At 39.9% G+C, this 23,708-nt stretch overlaps 2 protein-coding genes across 2 annotated transcripts; both read right to left on the bottom strand.

The window, feature by feature from the left end:
• Window positions 1–348: 348 nt before the first annotated feature.
• LOC134192656 (protein transport protein Sec24C-like) lies at window positions 349–11,781 on the bottom strand. The gene is made up of 23 exons (XM_062661404.1): window positions 11,289–11,781; window positions 11,152–11,229; window positions 8,774–9,457; window positions 8,608–8,719; window positions 8,412–8,539; window positions 8,218–8,356; window positions 8,045–8,160; window positions 6,675–6,878; window positions 6,505–6,617; window positions 5,094–5,187; window positions 4,921–5,037; window positions 4,691–4,861; window positions 4,539–4,635; window positions 4,397–4,479; window positions 4,276–4,338; window positions 2,913–3,051; window positions 2,734–2,852; window positions 2,602–2,677; window positions 1,063–1,166; window positions 906–993; window positions 742–848; window positions 594–683; window positions 349–525 (listed from the first exon to the last, which is right to left on the bottom strand). The coding sequence occupies exons 1-23, from the start codon at window positions 11,631–11,633 to the stop codon at window positions 385–387; spliced, it is 3,408 nt and encodes a 1,135-aa protein (XP_062517388.1). The 5' UTR covers window positions 11,634–11,781; the 3' UTR covers window positions 349–384.
• Window positions 11,782–11,827: 46 nt separating this feature from the next.
• On the bottom strand, window positions 11,828–23,479 carry LOC134192657 (peptidyl-glycine alpha-amidating monooxygenase B-like). Its single transcript, XM_062661405.1, has 19 exons — window positions 23,150–23,479; window positions 23,029–23,089; window positions 22,871–22,955; window positions 22,721–22,812; window positions 22,518–22,650; window positions 22,394–22,461; window positions 22,253–22,333; window positions 22,112–22,188; window positions 20,250–20,300; window positions 20,138–20,190; window positions 19,808–20,082; window positions 19,205–19,496; window positions 19,031–19,147; window positions 14,264–14,479; window positions 14,103–14,194; window positions 13,858–14,049; window positions 13,696–13,799; window positions 12,531–12,645; window positions 11,828–12,470 (listed from the first exon to the last, which is right to left on the bottom strand). The coding sequence occupies exons 1-19, from the start codon at window positions 23,333–23,335 to the stop codon at window positions 11,905–11,907; spliced, it is 2,856 nt and encodes a 951-aa protein (XP_062517389.1). The 5' UTR covers window positions 23,336–23,479; the 3' UTR covers window positions 11,828–11,904.
• Between the last annotated feature and the right edge of the window lie 229 nt (window positions 23,480–23,708).

Genomic DNA, 23,708 nt, shown 5'->3' with positions numbered 1-23,708 from the left:
CCTTGCGAGTTTGAAGCATTTCAAAAGCAATTGTGCATGGTGTGTGTGTGTGTGTGTGTGTGTGTGTGTGTGTGTGTGTGTGTGTGTGTGTGTGTGTGTGTGTGTGTGTGTGTGTGTGTGTGTAACATGAAACTGCTACATGAAACTGCTAGCTCAGTAAACACTGAAGTCTGCCTACAGACCAAGTCCTGTTGAACCACTTGCTCACAGTATGTCCTCTAGCTGTCTCTCTATAAATGAAAACACTCAGTTAACTACTACAAAGTGTCAAAAGACATGTATAGGTCTTGCATGACACCAGCTATGGTACATCAGCAAGCACCACCACAATTTGTCAACAGTCACAAATATCAGGAGAAAATGGTGTAATTAACCATCCAGCAGTCAACTAAGCAACTCCTTAATTTGTCTGTGAAGATGGCAAAGATACTCGACATATGATGGACTACCATCAATGCCTTTGTCCTCTACAAGGAAACGCCTGAAAAATCCTTCACTCTTATCTTTCTGCTTCACAACAATCAGCTACAGAAATACACATCATAAAGCATACATATGATCAGAATACCTCAACAACTGCAGCTGTAGCTCACCCTCATGAAACATTGTCGTTCTGCTCTGATTTGCTCCACTACACCTCTCACACGTAAGGATACAGGATTATTCAGCTCCAACAGTTGAACCTATAGAAGTGTAAGCAATGGTAACTAAAAACACTTATTTGTCAGTGGTCTGCTTAACAATTTTCTCAGGGTCCAGCTGTGCAAATACTGAAACACCGAAGACACACTGCAACCACTCGGGTTTGACTGCTTGTCCCACCCAAATAAACAGATTCATTCCATTCTCTATGGCAACAGCAAACACTTGATAACACCATACAAACAAATTAACAAAAAACCTACCAAGCAAATACACTCCATCAGACTGCATAAATGTACATGAACAACGAAGCTGTTCAGGCATGCTATCCTCACCAGGAACCAGAGTGTGCTTTAATTAACAAGATCAAAATCATCAACTGCATCAAACATTAGCAAGTGTAGTAACTGCTAGCTATACCAAGGGCAGCAATCTAGGGTAGAAATATGCAAGAATTGATATCAAGTCAAAGCCTTGAACAGTCTGCATCAACCACGACTTGTCATCAATTGGCATGTCTCCACCTACATACACAAATATCCAGTACATTACACATTACAGGAATTGGACAGTCACAACTCTAATTAAACTAACCGAAAAAAATTAAAGATTGCATAATGGTAAGTCTTAGATAGTTATAAGTAGAAATCTTTCCTTTTTGTATCAGACCAATGCAACATCTTGTGTTGCATTGCATCAGTCAACGAGTTTTAAACTGATTTGAAGTGGAGTACATTTTAAATCTCTATAACAGAAATCTGTCTGCAACAAAAGAACAATGTCGTAGTTAACTACAAGTGCATAAGCACTTCGCTGCCAAACCCCTACTGTCTGCATTTTTACCAAAATAAACAAACAAATATCAGTGAGTAAGAAAAGAGTAGACAGTACCTTCATTTTATGCTACCTTCATTTTTACACTAACAACCAACAACCCTCTTACGACTAAAATTATTGTTGATCAGAACTAGCAATAATCGTGTGGCATAGCCTTTTTTGATTAGATTGTTCCTGCGAGTATATCCAATTGTCTAAACCTCACATGAAAAAGATTCAACCAACAGTTGGTCAAGTTGCCTGAACCCCTGATCAAAACATTAAGGGCTCATTCGATTTGCAGTTCCGGCAGTTCTAGAACTGCTAGAACTCGTGTTCGATTTAGTTCTGGAACTGTTCGAACTAATTCCTACAGTTTTGTCCAAGGAGCTGGAACAGCTAGAACTGACGGCGTGATCTCTGGTCTGGAAGTCCAAGGCTGAACTGACATGCCTCTTTCCTGTAAAAGTCCGGGAAGAGTGATTGCATCATTTGCAGACAGCAATACTGATAGTTTCGTGTACTCTATCACTCCATTTCAAGAAGATTGGCGTCCATCACAAGATCAACAAGAGGCGCTGTTAGCTTAAGTCGCTCTGGTAGTTGATGGATCGGTAGATGATGAAGCCGTAGTAGGCATTGGCATTGTTTCGGTTATCAGTTCCGGTTCATTCCGTTCGATTTTTTTAGTTCTGGTTCTGTCAGTTCCAACAGTTCTGACACACCCTCATTTTCAGTTCTAACTCCCACTTCCTGTCTCCAGAACAGCCTGGAAAACAATGTCCAAAGTACACCCATTATGTTGCTGTGGTAAGCTACAACATCACAGCTGTGCGCCTTAACTTCTACCACCTCAGTTTCAACGTTTGACATTTATTAAAAGTTCCTAATTCCTTACTCATTAGACTTCCTTTGTACCAGTAGCATGTATCCGAAATTAAACATTATGCAAACACAATATCCATGTACACATAACGTCAGTGGAGTACATAGACAAATCCATAAAAGAAACTCCATCATCACTTCATAACATGCAATCATACACTCCATTGTAATCATCGCCTTACTTAACTTAGTAAATCAAATCTACTGACAAACCTGACATACTTTGGTGCATACCGGTACATACACATCACTACTCACCCCCTCTTAGACATTCGTTTTTCAAAATACAAGTAGCATACAATGGCAGAAGCTTCATACACTCTGGAAGAATTAGCTATAAAACAACACACTTGAAAGACACTTGCCATGCAGTCATTGATATCGACTGACTTGTCCAGCTGATGACTGTGCTGAGCAATGCTTCCTATAGCATGCCAACATGACAGCACATTGTTCTGTGAGTCGTTCATTGATTGTCTTATAAGGAGTGCTAAGCATTAGAAAGAGAGCTACAAAGACATAAAAATTACAGATTTCAGCCAGCAAAGTTCCATCGGCCAGTATCTTACCTTTCTTTGACAGAAAGGTCATAAGCGCATGAATGTCAACACTACGATAGAGATCTGACAGTTGAGATGAGCACTGTAATGCAAGGTTGTGCACACGAATCCGCCTTTGTCCAGTCATACTCGTGTAAAGCAAAGCCACCTACAAAAACAGTCGTGTAACACACGACACACATCTCAAACAAACAAACCCAACCAAACACACAAAAATGCAAGCAAGCAAGGTAGCAGCCAGGCAAATAGACACACCAAAAATTCAGATACAGTACTGCAATAACTGAAGTCTATGCTAAGCAGTCGAGTCATCTGGTTACAGAAAGTTGGACACATTCAAAATGTCGCAGATGGAGACACTGCACTAAACTGTAAATGCAGCTATCAAGTACATGCTGCACTAGAAACGTCTTTAGTTTGAAATGGTAGCAGCCTCTTAAAAAGACTGATGAAATGCACATATTATATTGAGACTTAGTTGCTATGCTACAGTATCAGGTGTACAATCCACTCTGCTATATTTGCCATAATTGGTTTGTCCAAAGTTTGACAAATTAACAAGTTGGCAAAATCAGCGTATCTAGCCACATCATCTCCCTGTAACCCTGCACTCCTGTGCAACTGGTGCATTCGCAATTTTGTAATACACACAAATGTGAAAACATATCGCTCTAGCACTTTGTAACAATGAGCCAAACATTTTTCGTCTAAATACGTTTCAAAGAACAAGACTAATGTCCTTTCTTCACACATTACATAACGGGACACATGCCAGTGACAACAGGCAATCACCGGGCTCTGGTAAACAAAGTAACCATTATTCAACAACTTTACAAAGTTTAGTTTTCAATCTTTGGCAGATTGTGAGCATATGCAAGATGGAATACTCTGTACATTAAACAGTTGGTTTACACATCATTCCTTAAGGCCCCAAACAATTTAGCAACTAATGTGATTGCTTATAAAGCAAAGTGCACTGTAAGCAAAGCAGCCTACATCATAAGCATGTTATCATCCAGTTATAGGTAAGAGCTGACAACTGACCATAACTGTCACACAATCATTCTTTGGTTTAACGATTCATCAGCACTCAAGCCAATTTATTCATTTCATAATTTTGGCTGATGCTACAAATAACTCTAATGACCGAAATGCAAGCACCCTGAGCCAAAGCGAATACATACCTAGCGTTTCTAGTCAAGCCACTCCTGTTTCTAGTGCCACTTAACATTAAGTACTGGCTACTGACAAACTAATCTACAGCAATCAATCAATCAATCAATCAATCAATCAATCAATCAATCAATCACAATTAGCTAATTTATCTGCACAATACACTTGTACTTCTACAAGCTTAGTAATATTCCTCCACCTGAATGTAAGCACCTTCTCTGTCATCAAGTTTATCATCATGTTTAATATCCACTGCCACACTCTGCAATAGGAAACAGTCACACAATGTCACTATAACAATCTGATTGATGCAAATTTACTGTTTCTGGATCTACACATGCCAACTGAACATCAGTTGTGTTGTTCATAAAGAAATTCCCATAGAAATCAACAGCTCTAATTCCTAACACAGCTGACCATTACAGATAACACCAGACATGTGTTCCATACTGTCACACACACCTGGACTACATCGAACTCTCATTATTGCATCAAACGCCATGGGCACACTTAACCGTTTGCTCAGATCCTGCAGAAACTGGTTACCATCTATGGCAGCCTGCAAAGACATCAAGATATACTCATGCACAACCCCTGCTCACAGGTAATCTTACTCTGAAGTTCTTGTATTTATATATTTTCCCTCCAGTGGTACTAGACAAAGTGCCAACTGTTGGTACATCAATGTATTGATTGACAAAAAGAAACAAGTCAACAGACACGCCAGCATCTACACACTCTTCAGCCAGTTTACGATAGTACGTTGTCTGATGGGCATATTGAGTCTGAGCAAAATAGTACAGTAATAAGTATTCAAGGTGTCAAAGCAACAAAAGCAAATTGCCTTTTCTTTCTCTGTCAGAAGAAGCTTCCTGTCTTCTCTGTTTTGTAGTTTTCCTGGAATTTCAGATGATGGAAATGTGGAATGGAAAACAAATAGCTTTCCAGGGCAACCAGCAGCCTGTAAAACAGCTTCATTGTTTGTTAACTAAGCAAGCTTTCTCTTTCTCTTTCCACCTTCAAAGCTTCCATCCCTGCCTTGACTGCTGGTCCTAGAATCCCATCACTACCAGATGATTGATTATACATCTCAGGAAGCTGTTGCATAAGACTACAGAAAAAGGAGCACAAATCTCAATCTTTTAAACAAGTCTAACAGACATTCCCTTGGTTGCCATATGTATTCTCATACTTGGCGCCACAATAGTAACACTGAGCATTGCCTTAATAACCTATTAGTCAAATTTGCAACAAAGTATCCATAGCTGTAGTTAGTCACACTTTTACACAACACATAATAACATAAACTTCCAGTACTTCACTACCGACTAGAGTATTGACCCTTCTAATATATAGCAACCCACTGAATGTCATGTTCAGTTGAGGCGATTGGTTAGAGTATCCTCTACGCTTCTTTACAATACAGTCTTCACTCAAAAATAAAGTAGAAGTTAGTTGTCTTTCTCAAAATACATAAAAGTCTGTACTCAATCAGTAAACCCTCATCCTGAATTAAATTACACAAAGTCAATATTCTGTTTTGTCTTGAGCTGAATGTGTCAAACATGCCTGGATCTCAGATGTCTGAGTAAGAGAGATAAGGGTACGGGTGTAGAGCATTGATGCTGCTAAGTTGCTCATCAGTATGACAGATTCCTGATGCAACTGTAAGCAACACCCAGTCAAGGGCGTCACGTACTATGGGCTAGCGTAGGCGCTAGCCCCACTTTTTGAGGGCGTGGTTCATTAAAATTATTATTGCATTTAATCTCAGGCAGTTTGAGAATCAAGCGGTCCTAAAACATTTTAGTTTTGGCATGTTACGCGTTTTCTATGACGTCACATATTCAACTTTATTGATGAGCCCCTTCACTTTTGAGACACATGTGACGCCCTTGACCCAACCCATCACCTCCATTTGACACCATACTGACCCTTACTTTTCTAGCAAATAATTTTTTCTCTCTCACATCATGGTTTGCATATAATGATCAGAAACACCAATACACAGTCCACATAACGACACCAAATTAATAGAAAGCAATATTTGTGAAGGATAATAAAGACATGTGCCAGCATTTGCAACTTCACTTGTGTCCATTATGACTATGACTGTCTCTAACAAAAAACCTTGTGAATAGCACAGACAGTTCAAGCAGCTGGCCTGAGGTCAAGCACCTGGCATTGCTCACTTAGAAAGATATTTTGTGTAAACTCACCAAGTGAGACCCAAGTAAAGAGTAATGTGATATTATGTGTGTACACTGTAGCAAATGGCAGCAATAGTAGTTGTGGATTACAACTGATGTGATTAGTGCAGATACATGATGTATACAAACAACACTTTAAACCTCAAATGCTCAAACTACAACTACATCCCTTTTCCCAACAATTATACAATCATTTCATTATGTTCCTAACTACTTACCTTTCTATTACAGGCCTTGCTTCCTCCAAATCAACAACAAATCCTTCCAGAAGAGGCATAAACACATCTGCAATGTCAGTGAGAACCATCACTTGTGGTTGAGTTTGAGTTTCCTTGCATATGTAAACAAGTCAACAGGTGATTACAATACAAAGAAGCAACACAACAACCTTTAGTTTAAAGAATTGTATTGCTTTGCCATAGGTTATGAACCCAACTCGAATAGTTGATGTTTCTGCTCCTCTTTCCTTAGGCAGATTGTCTAGCAGTTCTAGAATAGACGATGCCCACAGCGAAAGCATTCCAGACTGTATGCTATTGTAGCCAACATCCACTACAAAGAGATATGCAGGTGGTTTGGGAAACTTTCCCTCCTAAACATAATAAATCAATCAAGTTTAGAGTAGTAATGATATATAAAAAGGGTAGAAATCTAACACCACAGTACAAGTACACAAACAGTTAAGAAAGCAGATAAAGAAATGACAATGAGAGGCAAGGAAAAATGAGAAAGAGAGAAAGACAATACAAAGCAGAGAAACAAGAGGCAAAGAGAAGAAAGAAAAGAGAACTGTAGAGACAGAAGCTGCTGTCTTCACCTGATCAGCAGACTATTTGACAATAGATAGTCAGACAGTCCAAGACAAACACGCCAGACTTAACCATTCATGAACTTGAGCTAAAACAGTTATCTATCAATGCAAAGGCTAAACCTGACATATCAGAGCTGATTCTTTCGAAGCATTCCCTCATAACTGTAATATTAGTACTCGCAAAGGCACTACAGCTTATTACAAACAACTAAAGAAAAAAGGACAGTATGGCAAAAGAACTGTCTGCAAATAGAATTTGTTCAAGCCACTGAGGTAAAAACACTTCACTACCTAACTCAGTAGCCAAATTCTCTAAGGACAACAGTGGAAAATAAACTCACCAGAATCTAAATTGATATTGAATGAATAAACTCAGGGTAATGTGTAGTACCATTATGTCAAACAAAATGCTAGATTAATTCGAGCAAGACCAGACAAGATTTTGTTTTGACAGTAGTTTTTAATGGTGTAAGTTTTGACAATAAGAGACATTCACACATGCTATTCACTAATTCTAGATTTGCAGTGCTAAAGTTAGCATCACCGTAACTTACATTCTCTAAGAAATAATCAATGAGTCAGCCAGCAGCTGACTCTCGCTTAAATCTGAAAATTGGACGTATCTTGGTGCAACTGAAAGCAGGAACGTTGTCTTAAAAGTAGCAACCAAAGACTCAACAGCAGCCTTTCAAATAAATAAATAAATATCCAATACCAGAAGTGCATCTACCAAATGATTCAAGTGCCACTTATATTTATCTTGTTTTCATACTCAACATTTCAAAAACAGAGAAAACAAGTCCATTGTTATTACCAACTTTCATGCAGTAAATCATATCTACCGTATCTCCCGCAAACTAAAAACATGTTAAAACTGCAACCAAATTTGAAACTTCCTAATTTACTTTAATCAACTCTTACACCTCTTTCACATGATCTCACATCACCTTGCAATATTCTGATGTTGCTACAAACTCCACTGAACCATACTGTAGCTCAGGCCTCCTGTCCAAGTCAGCCCTCATACCACGATGATCCAAATGACAGAAATACTCTGGAGGCACTGGACAAACAACAAATCCAAACCATGATCAAACCAAGATGCAATAACTAAGGATACCCTCATTTGTGAAACCATCCAACCGATCCAAAAAGCAACGACCACCATCCGTGAACTGAACAAATGGGTTAATGTACCCACGCCCACGACGTGAACGAATAGGACCACCAGGTCCATGATCTACAAGTTGCAATGGAACCTGAAAATACCAATGAATTACATACATTGATAATTGACACAAACTGGCATCTCACTTCATTTTCTGGAATTATTGCAAATGGTTGCGCAATCACAGCAAAAGGAATTTTACATTGATTCAAAAGATCATTTGATGCAGGTGCACAATACAATGTAGACCTCAGGTATCTTGGATTACAGTTGCCTTACATTATTGACAACAGACAGTCAATGAGACCATTTTTACAATGTAAAGAGAAAGAGTGAGAATACCATTATCGATAGCCTGGAATTTAGTAGTTATAAAAGGAGGTACAATGCCTCTGTCATTGGTCATGTAAGGCATACTGCCACGATTTTCTTGATCTGCCTTGTAAACAGCCACCTACCAAACACAACATTATTCTCTTCACACTGCCTGACAACAGATTTGGCATACTGCTGATGGCATGTTTTCCAAACTGGGGCCTGCGGGTTGAGGAGACTGTTGATATCCAGGCTGTCCTGTTGGTGATGGAGGACCTCCCATACCAGGTCCAGAAAGACCAGAAGGTTGATTAGTACAATGCATTCCTACCATCCCAGGATGTCCCATTCCTCCTGAAGGCCCAAAACCTGGTCCCGAAGGCCCAAAACCTGGTCCCGAAGGCGGTCCCATTCCTGGTCCTGAAGGCGGTCCCATTCCTGGTCCTGAAGGTGGTCCAATACCTGGTCCTAAAGAAGACCCCATACCTGGTCCTGAAGGAGGTCCCATGCTCTGTCCTGAAGACGATGTCATCCCTAACCCTGGTTGTCCACTATAATGTTGAAACATACCAGATGGAGGACCGACTGGTCTAGATGAAGAAATCTGTGATGGGTGTCCAGCCACTTGAGGTTGGCTAACCATTTGAGGCATGCCAGCTGACACCCCGATAGAAGATTGCATACCAGAAGATTGAGTACCAGAAGGCACAGCTCCTCCACCTACAGACGGCCAGTGACCAGACAGATGTACTAGAGGTTCTTGTGATGTAGAGGGCTGTAGATTTCCTCCTGCTGCATTCTGCTGCTGAGGGAGCAATCGAGGACCAGCTGGTGGACCTGATGAGACACCAGGAGCCATTTGAGACAATGAAGAAACCTTAAAACACCAAAAAACAAATACATATTTACAAGTACTATTATTATTTTTACACAGTAAAGCTCAGTACAATGCTGACCAGCTACAAAACCAGATCAATCCTCAGCCATCTCCCAAACCAGAGCATTACTTAGGCTGAAAACGTCATAACAGTCTCTACAACTACCCATGTATGGCTATGTCTTTTTCAAGAACTGCCATCATATTTGAGGGCAGTGTTTATTTGGGGGTGGCATTAATGCTTTCAGCCCTCGTAAAGCAGCAGTGTTTATTTGGGCAGCATATGTTTGGAGACAGTATTTAAACAAGGCAATACAGCACGCCGTATTTGAAAATAAAAAACAATAATATAAATCAGCTGTGGCTAGGGGTATATATGTTAATGTCTGTGGACATTGCCTTTGACCGAGAGCCACACAAACACAAAGGTTGTTGCTATTTCACTGGCTCCACATGTGCAAGACAACACAATAAGCAATCCCCATTCTACTTGTAACTCTTTGTTCATGTAGGTGCTTTTTGTCTAGTTCCTGACAGAAAAAGGAGAGTATGAAGAGGCATATGACGGGTAATTGGATTAAGCATTTGTAAGTCAAAGAATGTCTTCTGAAAGCGGCCTCCCTAAACTCATGAGCAGAAATGTCAACTCTAGCTTCTTGGTCAACAATGGCCAAGTGACCCCGGAATCGAATCACTGTCTAACGGTTAGAGTCCAGGTTTGATCTCCACATAGTTGCACATGTCGCAAAGGTTACTATCTAACCTGTCATCACTGTCTCACTACTACAAATCTAATCAATAATGTGTAATTGGCAAATATTTGATACAGTGCATACCTCCACCATACAAAAAAACAGAACTGATCTAAGCTACAAGATCAACTAAGCTACAAGAATGCACGGAATCTACATGAACTAGCAACAATGACCCAGGGTGCATTTCTTTTACCTAATCCAGCTAATCCAGATTAGATGGATTAGCTAATCCAGCTCATCCAGCCAATCCAGCCTATACATAGATTAGACGGATTAGCTAATCCATCTAATCTGGATTAGCTGGATTAGGTAAAAGAAATGCACCCCTAAGCTATAAAGAGCTGGAGAGCTCTCTATATGTTTGGTTCAAGCAGGCATGTATGAGATGTTTTCGCAAATCCAAACAAATTTGTTAGTCCAAGCAGTTTAAATTTAAATGAATCTGTGAGAGCTGTTTGAATTAGCAAGATTCTACATACTTCTTACAATGTTGATCATGTAATCTGAAAATGCAGTGAAAGATTGTCATTCTGTGATTGAAATCACATAGCCAATTAAGCATTACTTCACCAAAAACTTTGCTGTTAACAGATAGGCAAAATTCTCTCAAGCGAACTCTGTACACTTGCACATAGCATAGCAAAGACTTGATCACTAGTCTATATGATACCAGTTAGTTTTGATAGCCTTATAACACTACTTGTTGGCAACCTGGACCAGTTCGTAGTCGCTGGACATCATTAGGTAGGTAAGTTAAAAACCCCATATTTAATTAAAGATAAAACATCCTGAGAGATTATACCACTAGACTACAGAAAAACACAAATATTTACGTAAAATAATTTTGCTTTGCATTAATTAAGCAGAGATACTATATTAAATAACACACTAAAAGTTAAGAATTACAATAATTGACTGAGCACAATCATTCTCACGTACACTTGCTCCAGACAAGCCCATGCCAGGCTGACTCATTGGTTGCTGACCAACAGAAAGTTGGTTCATCTGCCTAGTCATCTAATCAGAGACAGAAACGATGTTCCACTTCTTCACACAACATCAGGCCATCATCTTACATGACTTGCAGCACCTGTTCCTTGACCATAATACGAAGCTTGCACAGAACCAGGTTGTTGCCCTCTTTGTTGTGGTTGTTGGTACCAACCACCTTGCGGTGTCTGTTGACTCTGATGCTGTTGCTGTTGAGTTGGTGCTCCTAAAGCGCCTGGGTATTGTTGTGTAGGAGGTCGTGAACCTGCCATATCAAAAGTCCCAGTCTGCGGCTGAGGTCTGAAATTCGGCGCTCCTTGCCCGGGAGGTCTCTGAGGCGGAAAGCCGCTTGTTCTTGGGGGACCGCTCTGTCCACCGTATGTGCCTGCTGACGGCGGCGGCTGCCATGGCTGCTGTGCGTTGTACATCATGTATGTCTACAATCACTCCACAGTCACAATAAATGCATGAGACGTCCTAAACGGCTGGATAATAAGAAGGATCCGATTATAGCTGTATGAACCAAAGTGAGGTACAACAACAACGGAACGTAGCAGGCCACGTATACAAGTCTGTATTCCCCGGATGTGCACGTATCCCGTATATCCAACAAGCAAACATACTAGAACAGCAATACATTCTACTGTATTTTGATCAGATTATACCAGCTGAATCTATATACATAACCACACCAACAACCGTCTACTCTGAATCGTAATCCTCCTGTTTAATAAGATCATAAGAAGTCTTACTGAACTTCTCAATCTCCTTTTTGTAGCCTCTAAGATTAACACCAGGAAATCGTCGAGCCAGCGCAAGCACAACAAGAAGAATTAAAGGAACTGCTACCAAGCATGATACAAGGATGATTGGCAGCAGACTAGTGTGAAACCCTTCGTTTGATGACGATGAGTTGCGGTTTACTTGTCCATTTGAATTCTGTATCTTGCTGACACTGTGATTCAAACCATTTTGGTCAGTGTCTAGAGAGGCCTCTGATACTGGTATGGTAGTTATTGTTGAGTTCAGTAAATGCCCAGCAGATGAAGTCAGTGGAGGTTTACTTGTAGCACTGACTTGCAGTGAAGAAAAACTGCCAACGGTACCTTGCACTGTCGCTACTTGTTTTACAGATGGTTTTACAGATGGTGTTACAGGTTGAGACGTAACAAATGATGTGACAGTAGTGCTTTGACCAGTTATTGCATGTGATCCCTCTATTGTTTTGTGTACATGTTCAGATGAATCCACATTATTGACTGACGATTCTGGACACACAAAAAAGAGTTCATGACAAAACATGCTACACAAACATTCACTGTTATTACCTGTTGTCTGGAGCCCAGAAATGGGAATAAACTTCCAAACTCTGTTTGGACCTATTTCTGCTACATAGACAGAACCATCTGCTCCTACTGCTATGTCATGTGGCCGATCAAACTTCTAAAGAAAGTGAAACAGTTTTAACTTCTAGCTACTGCACTTACACACTCACACAAACACACACACACACACACACACACACACACACACACACACACACACACACAAAATAAGCAGACCTAAGAACAAACAACCAATAAATGAACAAGAGTATCACATCGAAGTTGAGCACTCATTCCCATAGCTAAGATGTAACTCATTTTTTGTGTGAAGCCAAGCTCCTCTATGTACGAAGTCCCAAGCCTGTTCCCCAATCAAAATCTGCAAGCCTCTCAGCACTACACAGACCTGGCAAACACTTTATAATCATTTTAGAAAAACAACTACTGCACTTGCTTCACACAGTTTGATCCAGCCAACAAATGTTCACTATCCTAAATGACAGGTATGTATCAATAACTAATTCCCATAATCTTTGAAATGCCCTGGTGACAAGAAACAACACAAGACAATAAAGTTTTACATATACCTATCCACTGCAGGTCACCCAGTTGCATACACAAACTCTTGGGTAATAGAAGTCTAGTAAAAAACAAATGGTGGTCGCGTAATACAAATAATGTCAGAGACACAAAGCACCTTAAACCCAAATGACACAAAACCACACATCTATCACTACTAACTTAGATCTAACGTGGAGATACTCTGGGGTTCCAGCTAGGGTTTTAGCCTACCCATCGCAGACCACAGTATTGTTTTTGGCCATGTTCCTCTGGGGTCTGTAGAGATTCGGCTTCACTCTTCCATACTTAAGCTTTCTAATTGAAAGCTTATGAACATTTCTGTTTACAATTTGGATGACCACAATCTTTAAATAACTCTAATTTCACAAGAATCAAGTAAAGCTTACAGCATTTGTGATCATCAGTCATGCATTCCGTGTTTCCCTGTCAACACTAAGCGTACAAAACATGACGGTTGGACAGCATTCAACCCCATCAAAGCACCTTCCCAACTTTCAATTTGGTGGTAAAAACCGTTCTAGCTAGAACCCTGTACCCTAAAGTCTTCTCTACAACACTTAATTAATCAAACAATAATGAAAATCACCTCCTGCTTTGAGTTCCATGTATCTATAATGCCATGGTCAACATTGATGGTGAAACCTTTCACTTTCGTAGCATCTCCTCCATTCACGGCATATAACACAGCATCTAAACACAAATTGACTATTATCACTACCCCATACACAATGCATGACATTTGTATTACCATCGTCATTGAAAGCTATAGCATACACCTTTCCACCAAAGTTGTGACTGAACTCAGTAACAAACTTGCCGGTATCAGAACGATAGCACAATATACGTCCATTCTCACGATCAGCCACACACACCACATTGTACTGATTATGCAATGCCAAAGAGTGTGGAACGTGAAAATAAGAACTCCCAGACAATGACACTTCACAACAGTCCATTTGGTTAAGAACAATAGTTCAACCAACAACTACTTACCACCAGGAAAGTAATTGCCTGTGCCTTCAGCACTCCATTCTGTATCATAACGACCATCTGAATGAAAACGAACTATCCTTTCATTGCAATACCTATTATATAAAACAAGACTTCAATGAAACACAGGAACTCAAAGAGCAAACATGCCGGTAAACTCTTACCCATCAGCTACAAAAAAATCTCCTGTGCTTAAAACAGCAACATCTGCTGGTTTGCAAAAATGATTTTGATCAGATCCGGGAACAAATGGTTCTCCCAGCTCCAGAATGGGTTCATTTCCTCCAGTAGCTGAAAATTTAAAGACTTGATGCATTGCAACATCGGTAAGCCAAACGTTGCCTGCACTGTCTAGTGTCAAACCATGAGGCATATAGAACCTGCAAATATTTCAGTGACAATAAGCACATGTGAAAGCAGCTTTTATAAAAACATAACCACAGACAATTCTAAACACACTGAAATATACTGTTGTTTTATACTGATTTCAGCATATCGACAGTAAAGTATTACAAGTTAGTAAAGTGGCAACATTAAATACCACTGTAGTCATTACCATAGAAGAAATAGCAGTCTAATACATCAGTCATACCTCATTCAATGTTTCCCTTATTTCCTTGCATAAAATAAATATTAGACATACACACAGTACACCCTCTGTGTTCCACCTAACAATTCAGTCAAACCCAAAAGTATTTCCATGTTTCTTACTATCTGCATGTGTATGTACAAAGAAATTTGTCTGGGAAAGATTTATAAAATCATTCATGCAAACCAAATCACAGTCACCTACTGTATGAACAATTTAGAACTGCAAAACTGGGCACTGCTGTTCCAGACAGCATAAACATTGATGGTGAAATCTTCAATATCAATGCAACAAGCAAGCCTGAAAATTTTCCATTACATTCTACACTTAGTGCTAAGATTACAAGTACACCACATTTCATCGAGTAGGTTGCCCTTGATTAAAAGGTCACCTTGAAGAAAGGTTGCAGCTAAAAACACATAAAATAAAGGCTGCCCTCAAATAAATACCGCAGCTATGTGCATCAAGGGAAATCCCAATTGACACTGCAAGATCACAGAACTTATTAAAACAAAGTTGCAAGACTTTGTTAGAGGCATTTCTGTACTGTAAAGGTGTAAACAAAGACGACAACACTTTAAAAATACTATAATTAACTGTGCACAATGTACTCTCCAGAGCTAGAAACTCTAATCAAACCAATGTCCGAATCTGGACTATGCACATGTGCTGAGTTCATAAGAAATCCACCACACGTGTACTTCAGAAGGTCCAGCAGCTATAAGAATAAAAGACCGCCCTTGACTATAGGCTGAACATATTTAGGTGCCTGTTGAAAGATAGAGGATGTGGTCTCTACCAAAAATTATGGTAACTATTCGCATGTAAGTTTGCTATTGTTGCTTGCAGCATATGTAAAGTCACATGCCACAACACTGAGCAGTCACCATGTCTACTTCACAACAGAACTGAAAACAAATTGGCAACAAATGCCAAAACATAAAATAAATGAAGCAACACTATAATGGTAAACCCTCGGCTGCTAGCTTTTAGGTTATGGAACATGCAGCTGCTGCACACTTACTGGCATTTACTAAAAACCGTTAATGGTGCAATTATTTGGGCGTGGCACCCCTCTTGCATTTCCGGAGAAGTTTAATTAACATGTGTAGCCTAAATTTTTGTAAAGCGAGAGAAATCGTAAACGTATTGTGCAGCAGAAATGTGCAGCAGAAATGCATACTCAACAACACTTACGAACTATTTGAAACTTCGAACCTGTCTGAATGTACTAGAACTATACTTTTGCTAAGTTTCGTGCTGTTTTGATGTCATTCAAGCATGTTTTGGCTGTATTCATTAGCAATCACTCTGTTTCCTGTATGGGGAAACACCACATACCACAACTAGCCTACCAGTATTTGCAAATCAGCACTCTAGCAAAGAAGAAATGAACTATGACACCCACAACACAATGAAGCACCTACACTTGTTTAGAAAGGATAATTGGTGACACCCCCCTGACAATTTAGCACATACTATATTACAACCATAGAGTAACAGTGGACCTATGTGTCTACACTGAGAAGATAATACTGCCCACATCCCTCTATCAACCCGCCCACAAGACAGTTTAATAGTTATATAGCGGAGTCACGACAGGACCTATGACCATAACCAGAGGCTCCGCCTCGATTAACAATAAAATAGATACTGTGCTATCCATATCTCAAAGCTAGTGCTAAACCTGAAGTGGATACCAATGTATGTATGATGTTTGTCCACAGAGAGATCCCTTTCATTAACATAAGCAGTGTTTGAACTTTCACCCTAGCTTCCACAGCTATGAGAATTCTGACAAGAACACTGAACTTGTTACAAAGTACTACATAAGTTTAGATGCCACTTAGGGGTAGATCACAATTTTCGTCATTTTCACGAGCGTACAAACGCACGTTAGAAGGGTAGGGGATAGGGTCTTGCGTACGCTTTCTAAATGATGATTAGGATATTGATCTATTTATCTTCTCAATTCTTAATACCAAGCGATGCTTTATGCGATACCCTTTAAATGTTCGGGAGACACATTGCGCAGGAACCTTATTAGACGGTTAGACTGCTTTGAGTTGACATCTTTCAATGTGGTCTGGAATCGAAAAGTTTGCCCATGCGCATCCTGAATTAATTCGGGTATTTAATTAAGGTAGCGTGGAGGTCTGCATGAAAGCCTTCCAAGACTTTCAGTCATTTTTACTTATTGCGTAAACCAACCGCAGTGCAAAAGAATCTGCACTGTCTATATCATCACTTTATGAACGTCTTTGTGTTCAACAACAAACATCGATCACGGAGCAAGGCAGTGCGTGCTGGACAGAAGGAGTGGACAAATTGTGAACCAACCTTAGCTTCCAAGTGTGCTAATTAAAAATCAATCTAGTTAACATTAAACTGCTGTTTCAAGTGACCACAGATTCTGCAACAACGTTAAACTTTGTCATTGTCAAATGGTGAGATTCAAACATAAGGGACATGGAAATCGCCGCTGGCTATCCCCAACATTAAGTAAGTTCCCATAGAGTCTCAGTAAAGCCCGGTTCACAGTACGACGCTAGCACGAGCATCCTGCGAGCGTCCTAGACGCTGACAATGAGCCAGCGTCAGCGTCACACTGTGAACATGTCAGCGTCCGCGACGCTCGCATGGCGCTAGGTGAGCATCCATGATGCTAGGCGAGCGTCCACGACACTGGAATACAGAAAAGTACTACTCGAGCGTGCCACCCAGAAGTGACCCAAAGTCCGATGACATCATGTGCTCATTTTCAACCAATCGAATGTCAGTCAAAGCAACTGGACGTATCCAGGATATTCTATTCTTTCACATGGCACCTATCATTGATTTGTCAATGAAAGTTTTCATTGAGTCTGTGCGTGGTTTTCCCTTCATTTGGCAAGTTCAGTCAACCGACTACAAGGCCCTAAGGATGAAAGAAAATGCTTGAGACTACGGTGCAGCAGCAACCAAAGCAAAACGTTGTCGTCCATGTCTGTCGCGAGTACATTGTACACACGTGGTTACTTTGCAGCGCCAGACCATTGTCGCAGTGTGTTCTTTGTGCAATGGACGCTCGTCAGACGTAATACTGTGAATGGTACAGTGCCAGCATCGTACTGTGAACCGGGCTTAAGTCAGTAAAACAACTGCTTTGCATTGGCTGTTGCATACGAGTATGTTTCAATCGTTCTTTCCAACAAGACCCTATGATTTGCAAAAAAACATGAATAAGAGTGCAGTCAAACCTCGCTAATTTGAAATACCTTTGGCAGGGCATACCCAGATCCTACTGGGCAGCCTGATCCGGCTTGCAGTTATCTAGTTAAGCAAATTTGCATATCTGACCACTTTAAATCTTGACTGTCACATTATTTAGAAGTAGATGTAGTCGTTGCAGCAGTGTCCTTTACCAAAAACATGACAAGCGTAGAGAGTATGTAAATGTGCTAATGGTTTGGGTGTCCAAGATAAGGTCTGGACCTCCAAGGCTAAGCATTTTGGCAATTTTTGGTAATCCAAACAACTTCACTAATCTGAACAAGGCTTGGCACAGGGCTGTTCAGATTAGCAAGGTTCGACTGCCTCATATTTTCCAAACAACAGTTTGTCATTTGTATTGACTGTTTGTTTATTGCCTGTGGTTGCCACATACAACCAAACACAAATACTGCTTAATGACCAAACTATTTTGACCAGACTGAAAGCATAACACATTCCTAAGAGTGACACATTCCAAACATAGTCACAAAGATAGGTATACAGCCAAGCAGACAGGACTGTTCAAGGCCCCTTAAAAGCATGCTATTAACTCAGTCACATGACTTTTACGAAGTCCTGTTTCTTTATGGTTCATAGCTGAAACAAAGAAAGGTAACTGAGTTTCCTGTTTGTTGGTATGGAGTGTCACAAAACACACTCCCCAGAGCCCTCAAGTAGTTTATGTTCTACGCATCAAATGTCATTTCATCTGCTTAACCTTTATCACCAAATTTACAAAGCCTGCTTATCAGTTCTCAAATTTCCTGAGGTAATAAACTACCCTGCAAACAATATCACAGCCCTTTCATTTTCAGGTCGTCTGTCCCATAACTTCAACAGTCTATGCAGCATCATACGCAAAAATAAAATCCGGTTGCTTAGACAACATTTGAACATAGACTATATTAATTAACACAAAACCCATTTCTTGCACAAGATGTCAAGACCCTACAATCTATTTATGTATTTGTTAATATTATTAACATAAGATCCGTAACATCAACAAACACAGGTAGCTAAAAAGCAATCATAATTTTTATTACCTTGGAAACACACATATGAACAAAACAAATCCTGCAACAGTAATCACCTGTTCTGTCCCCATTTGTCTACGATGCTCCCATTTTCACTATCAAGAACCAGAACAGTAGGAACAGCAATAGCACCTTCTGATTTCTGTATAAAGACATTGTTATAGTTGAAAGACCTGCAACACAGTGTATCACATAATGCAGATGAACAACACTGAAAAAATTCATGTTACTTATAGTCCCAGACACGTGGACCTCTGTGGAAGACGTACACCATTCCTGAACCATTTACATCTACACCACTCACTTGACCCAATTCCCCAAATGGAATTGCAACATGTCCAGGGCCTTGCACTCCATGTGGCCACAGTTGCATAACTAAATGAGACTGAACATCATCATGGTTATTGCCATCATCATCACCATCATCTTCTGCATCGTTGTCGACATCATTCTCATTCACATGAGAATCCTCAACAGCCACTGTATCATCAAACTCAGGTTCTGCTGTTGCGGGTATTTTGTCTACAACAACATGATTATAAAATTAATCAGTAGAATAGTTCTTAATTTAAAGTATAATTGAACTGCCTGTCTCAAAATACTACATGCATTTGATAGGAAATAATAAAAATATTAAACAATAACATAACATATCATACACATTACAAAGAAAACAAGAAACAAGCAACATCAGAGAGCCACTCATCTGTACTACGGTTAGTGATTTCTATCCAATGCATTACTTTTGATGAAGCTTAGTTTAAAACTAAAAAATGCATATCATGAAAACCATGATATCAATGTATACATGTGACCGTAAAACTACAACAAACCATGAATTGTGTGCCAATCAATGTCTTCTTCAGATGATGTTACTGAAACTGTACTAGAAGAAGGTTCTAATCCAACAGCACTCTGGTTCCTACTCTGTGGCAAAGGTGGCAAAGTACTTCGAAAGTCATCATATCCTACGGCCTCTGACATATTGAAATTGCTCCATACAAACCTCCCATCATGTCCACATTCTTTAAACAAATCGATTGTAAGCTCGGATGCTGCACTATAAAACATCATGTAAAAGTTGCACATTTCATCGTGTCCAGTAGCTCTAAAAACCAAATTCATTATAACTCAAATACTGCTGAACCACATGCAATAACAACCCAATATGTGTGTCTTGATCACGATCAGAAGCATCAAATTCACACCGTGCTGCCTGCAAAAGCAATCGAGGCAATACAATCAAGAATGTTTAACAGAATGGAAATAACAGACAATTGTGTCATTGTCCTCAATGACTGGAGCACCGCTCAATGGATAAAATGCCTAGTAATGCAATACAAAAAAGAGAATTAAAATGCAATCACAACAAGAGTGATAATCTGAGATAAATAACACATCTTCCAGTAAGCTACTGCTACATGCTTGTTACTGTATGATTGTTCACTTACTAGTTACTTTGTGCTCATCCAAATTCCTTCAATACTGTAAATGACATATTTTGTCACCAAAAGGTTCATAATTTTCTTCAAACCACATTTTGACAAACATAAATATTTGACAATTTGATTATAATTTTGAAATACCTATGCCAGTGATATCATCTGACACAACAATGTACTGTACTAGGAAGCAGCAATGACAAGTACGAGTGTTGTACGTAATGTAGTACCGCCCAATGCTCTAACCTTGAGTACTGGGGTGGCAGGGCCGTAGAGACTACCCGGGCCATGGCCCGGGCAATATTTGAAATTTGTACTTTTGTCTGTCGATGATTTCTTGAAACTTCCGGTTATGGTGTAGGTGATTAAATAACATTAATTTATTATTCATCTGGTAAAGGTTTGCGTCTGTTTCACTACATCACGGCTTGGTTTACAGAACGGGCAGTCACTTCTTTACGGGAATGTAAGCTTCACGGAAGTGACCCGGATTATTTAATGCGCTTTATTGTGCTAACGCACGTTAGAGCGTCACACCATTAGCATGCGCTAGGCCTGTTCACATTTTATGAGCTTGCTACAAAACTGGGTGGTGCTGTATGCTTAAATGCCAGAGAATTTCGCACCTTTCAGTATCACAATATACTACTTCAATAACACAATAGGCATATTTCGTGATAATCTAGAAGTTGTGATATCATATAAGTTTAATTAACATCACAGGATATAGACAGGATACTACAAGTCACCTTGTCAGTGCTTGTTAGTGCATGAACGTGTTCTTTGTGTACAGTTAACTGTTCTTGCAAACCTCTGCCCAAAATTGACTATGCTAATTAATAATTAAAATCAATCACTAATATCCATTTGACAGTTAATGCTAGAATTTTTCCGTGAGAAACCCTGAGATGGCACAGCAAACCATGATCTAAGAATGGCACTGACACAATACCTCTACATGTGACGACCTCATATTTCTGACCAGTTATTACAAGCCTCTAAGATAGTTGAAAACAAGAAAAGCTACTGTATAACAAACTATGCTTATAGTGTTATGTGTTAAATATTAATACTCTACTGCCATACTCATAAAACATCTTACACATTACTCACTGCCACCCTTAAACCTTAAAGGAAACATCCGTAACCTTACAAAGTTAGGTCAATGTACAAACTGCACATTACTGCTGTCTATAGCCTTGTCCACACTAATCCACAAACTAATCTGGATCAAATCCAGATCCTGACGATCGTGATTGGATCACAATCAGATCTAGATTGTGAGTCCACACTGCACCCTTGGACCGTTATCCCTGCCCTATTGCCTATAACATGTGCATGTACGTATTTAGAAATAGCGGACGTGTTCTTTCTTGTATGTGGAAAGCCTACACACCGAGTCAAACTGGCTCGGTACAGTTTGTGCCCAAACAGGCACAACAGCAGTTGTCTCTTTGATGCATGTGACTTGTATCCCACAATGCCCACCCGTAATATAGAATTGAATTCAACGAATCTGGATCAATGATTGAGCTGAATTGAAACCACCTCTGGATGTGAATCGAGACTATCACAATTGGATCCAGATCGGGCAAGAGTGGATGAGGTGTGGAATCAACAAATCGGGATCGGATCCAGATCCAGTGTCTACAGTATGAACAGACCTCATGTTTCATATAGCAGTTTTTCTTATACCTGTGGATTCTGTGGGTTGCCAGCTGCTATCTTACTCCAATGATTATCTCGAACTCTGTATGCCAATATTGTCTTACCTAACAATTCAAATACATCCAAGTGAGACATACACAAACAACACTTCACACAGAATTGTCTCACCCAAAGTATGAGCGTGAACACGAAATGCAAACGGATGCATTGCAGGTCCATGATATCGACATGCAATTTCAACTGTAGACTCTGTCGGGTTTTAACACATTGATAATACAAAACCAAGCATCAACATCGATAACCACTCACTGTTTGAGTAAGCTTTGATATGTGCACTACCAGCATACAGGAGATAGATTGCTGCTAAGTTTGGCATGCTAATAGATATCAATCAAAAGCTGAATTGTAAACAAATGTGCATGTGTACAACTACCTATTCTCAGTCAAGCGTAACGTCAACCCAGAATTATCCGTTCCACCTTTCTTGAATGGATCAACATGTCCATAATGAATTTGCAACACAAAATAGTTTATCCCCGTGTCTCCACCCACAGCAAAACCCACACCTGCAATTGAACACATAAAACACAACTACACAAGTGCACAAAAGAGTGCAGGTGAAACTACTGTATGCACCAGGTGGCATCACAATTCCCGGAGCATTCTTTGCCCAACCAAACAAAATTGGAGATCTCGATGAACAGGGTCTTCCCATATCACCGCAATTCCTGGAGAACTAGAAGTTTAATACCAGCGTCTAATTTAGAAACAATCAAACAAACGAACCACCATCCTTTCGCGTAAGGTGCTGTGCATCCAAACAGCAGCATGTGATGGGCAGTCGCCTCGCTCGCATGGGGTACATAGCCAACTGAAGTACAACAGAATCAACTAGATACTCCCTCGTCCACATCTAACAACAAGTGCAAAGTCGTGTATCTCACCAATGTACTTCTTCGTGTCAGAATGCGGAACCTTGTGTGATGAGCAAACGTAGGCATCTTTCTGCACCAAGAAAAGTGCATAAAGTTACTTCTAAAATTTCTGTTCAACGGCAGAACTTACTCTAAGCGGTTGAACATTTGGCATTCTGACTGCAAATTCTTCTATACCGACCGGAAGAGAAGCTTGGCTGTGACGAATAGCATCATGATGAAGAACGCGAAAGGAAGAACAGTGAATACACAATGTCAAGACTACGGTATGAAACAATTTCAGGTTATAATTGTAATTACGCAACAGAATCATCATTGAACAAAGACAGTAGCAAATCTAGTTGAAATCAACCTCTACTGACGTCACCACAAGACGACTCGCGTCCTTTTAGTGAGTGAACTGAGATAGAATATTCTCATGAGTAACTGGCCAGATCTCGCACAGAGTTGGGAGGGTCAGCGCTCTGAAAAGTCTCAGGTTGATCGTTGTAAAAAATCCTCTTGGCAAAAAGTATTATAATCTTCTTTTGCCGGTAGCTGAATGTTGTACTTGCATTTGCAGTCCAGTTGTCAATTTCTTTGGAACATGCACCTTGATTTGTGGATGACATTGCCCAGATCTAGATATGAAAAACTCATCAAAATTTTGTAACTGCATGATGACGTATGTATCAATGGAAATGATCGCA

Source organism: Corticium candelabrum, chromosome 16 (assembly GCF_963422355.1).
Source record: "Corticium candelabrum chromosome 16, ooCorCand1.1, whole genome shotgun sequence".
NCBI lineage: Eukaryota > Metazoa > Porifera > Homoscleromorpha > Homosclerophorida > Plakinidae > Corticium > Corticium candelabrum.
Note: the sequence above shows the minus strand (reverse complement) of the source record. Positions and strands in the feature narration are given on the sequence as shown.

What these genes read in the sequence shown, in the direction of transcription:
- LOC134192657 (XM_062661405.1), bottom strand. Translation starts at nt 23,335, where the DNA reads ATGATGATTCTGTTGCGTAATTACAATTATAACCTGAAATTGTTTCAT. An exon ending in TATCAAAGCTTACTCAAACA is followed by an intron (nt 22,334 to 22,393) that starts GTGAGTGGTTAT and finishes AAAACCCGACAG; the next exon opens with AGTCTACAGTTGAAATTGCA. An exon ending in AGGCAATTACTTTCCTGGTG is followed by an intron (nt 14,050 to 14,102) that starts GTAAGTAGTTGT and finishes ACTGTTGTGAAG; the next exon opens with TGTCATTGTCTGGGAGTTCT.
- LOC134192656 (XM_062661404.1), bottom strand. Translation starts at nt 11,633, where the DNA reads ATGATGTACAACGCACAGCAGCCATGGCAGCCGCCGCCGTCAGCAGGC. An exon ending in GAACAGGTGCTGCAAGTCAT is followed by an intron (nt 11,230 to 11,288) that starts GTAAGATGATGG and finishes GTCTCTGATTAG; the next exon opens with ATGACTAGGCAGATGAACCA. An exon ending in TGGAAAACATGCCATCAGCA is followed by an intron (nt 8,720 to 8,773) that starts GTATGCCAAATC and finishes TGTGTTTGGTAG; the next exon opens with GTGGCTGTTTACAAGGCAGA.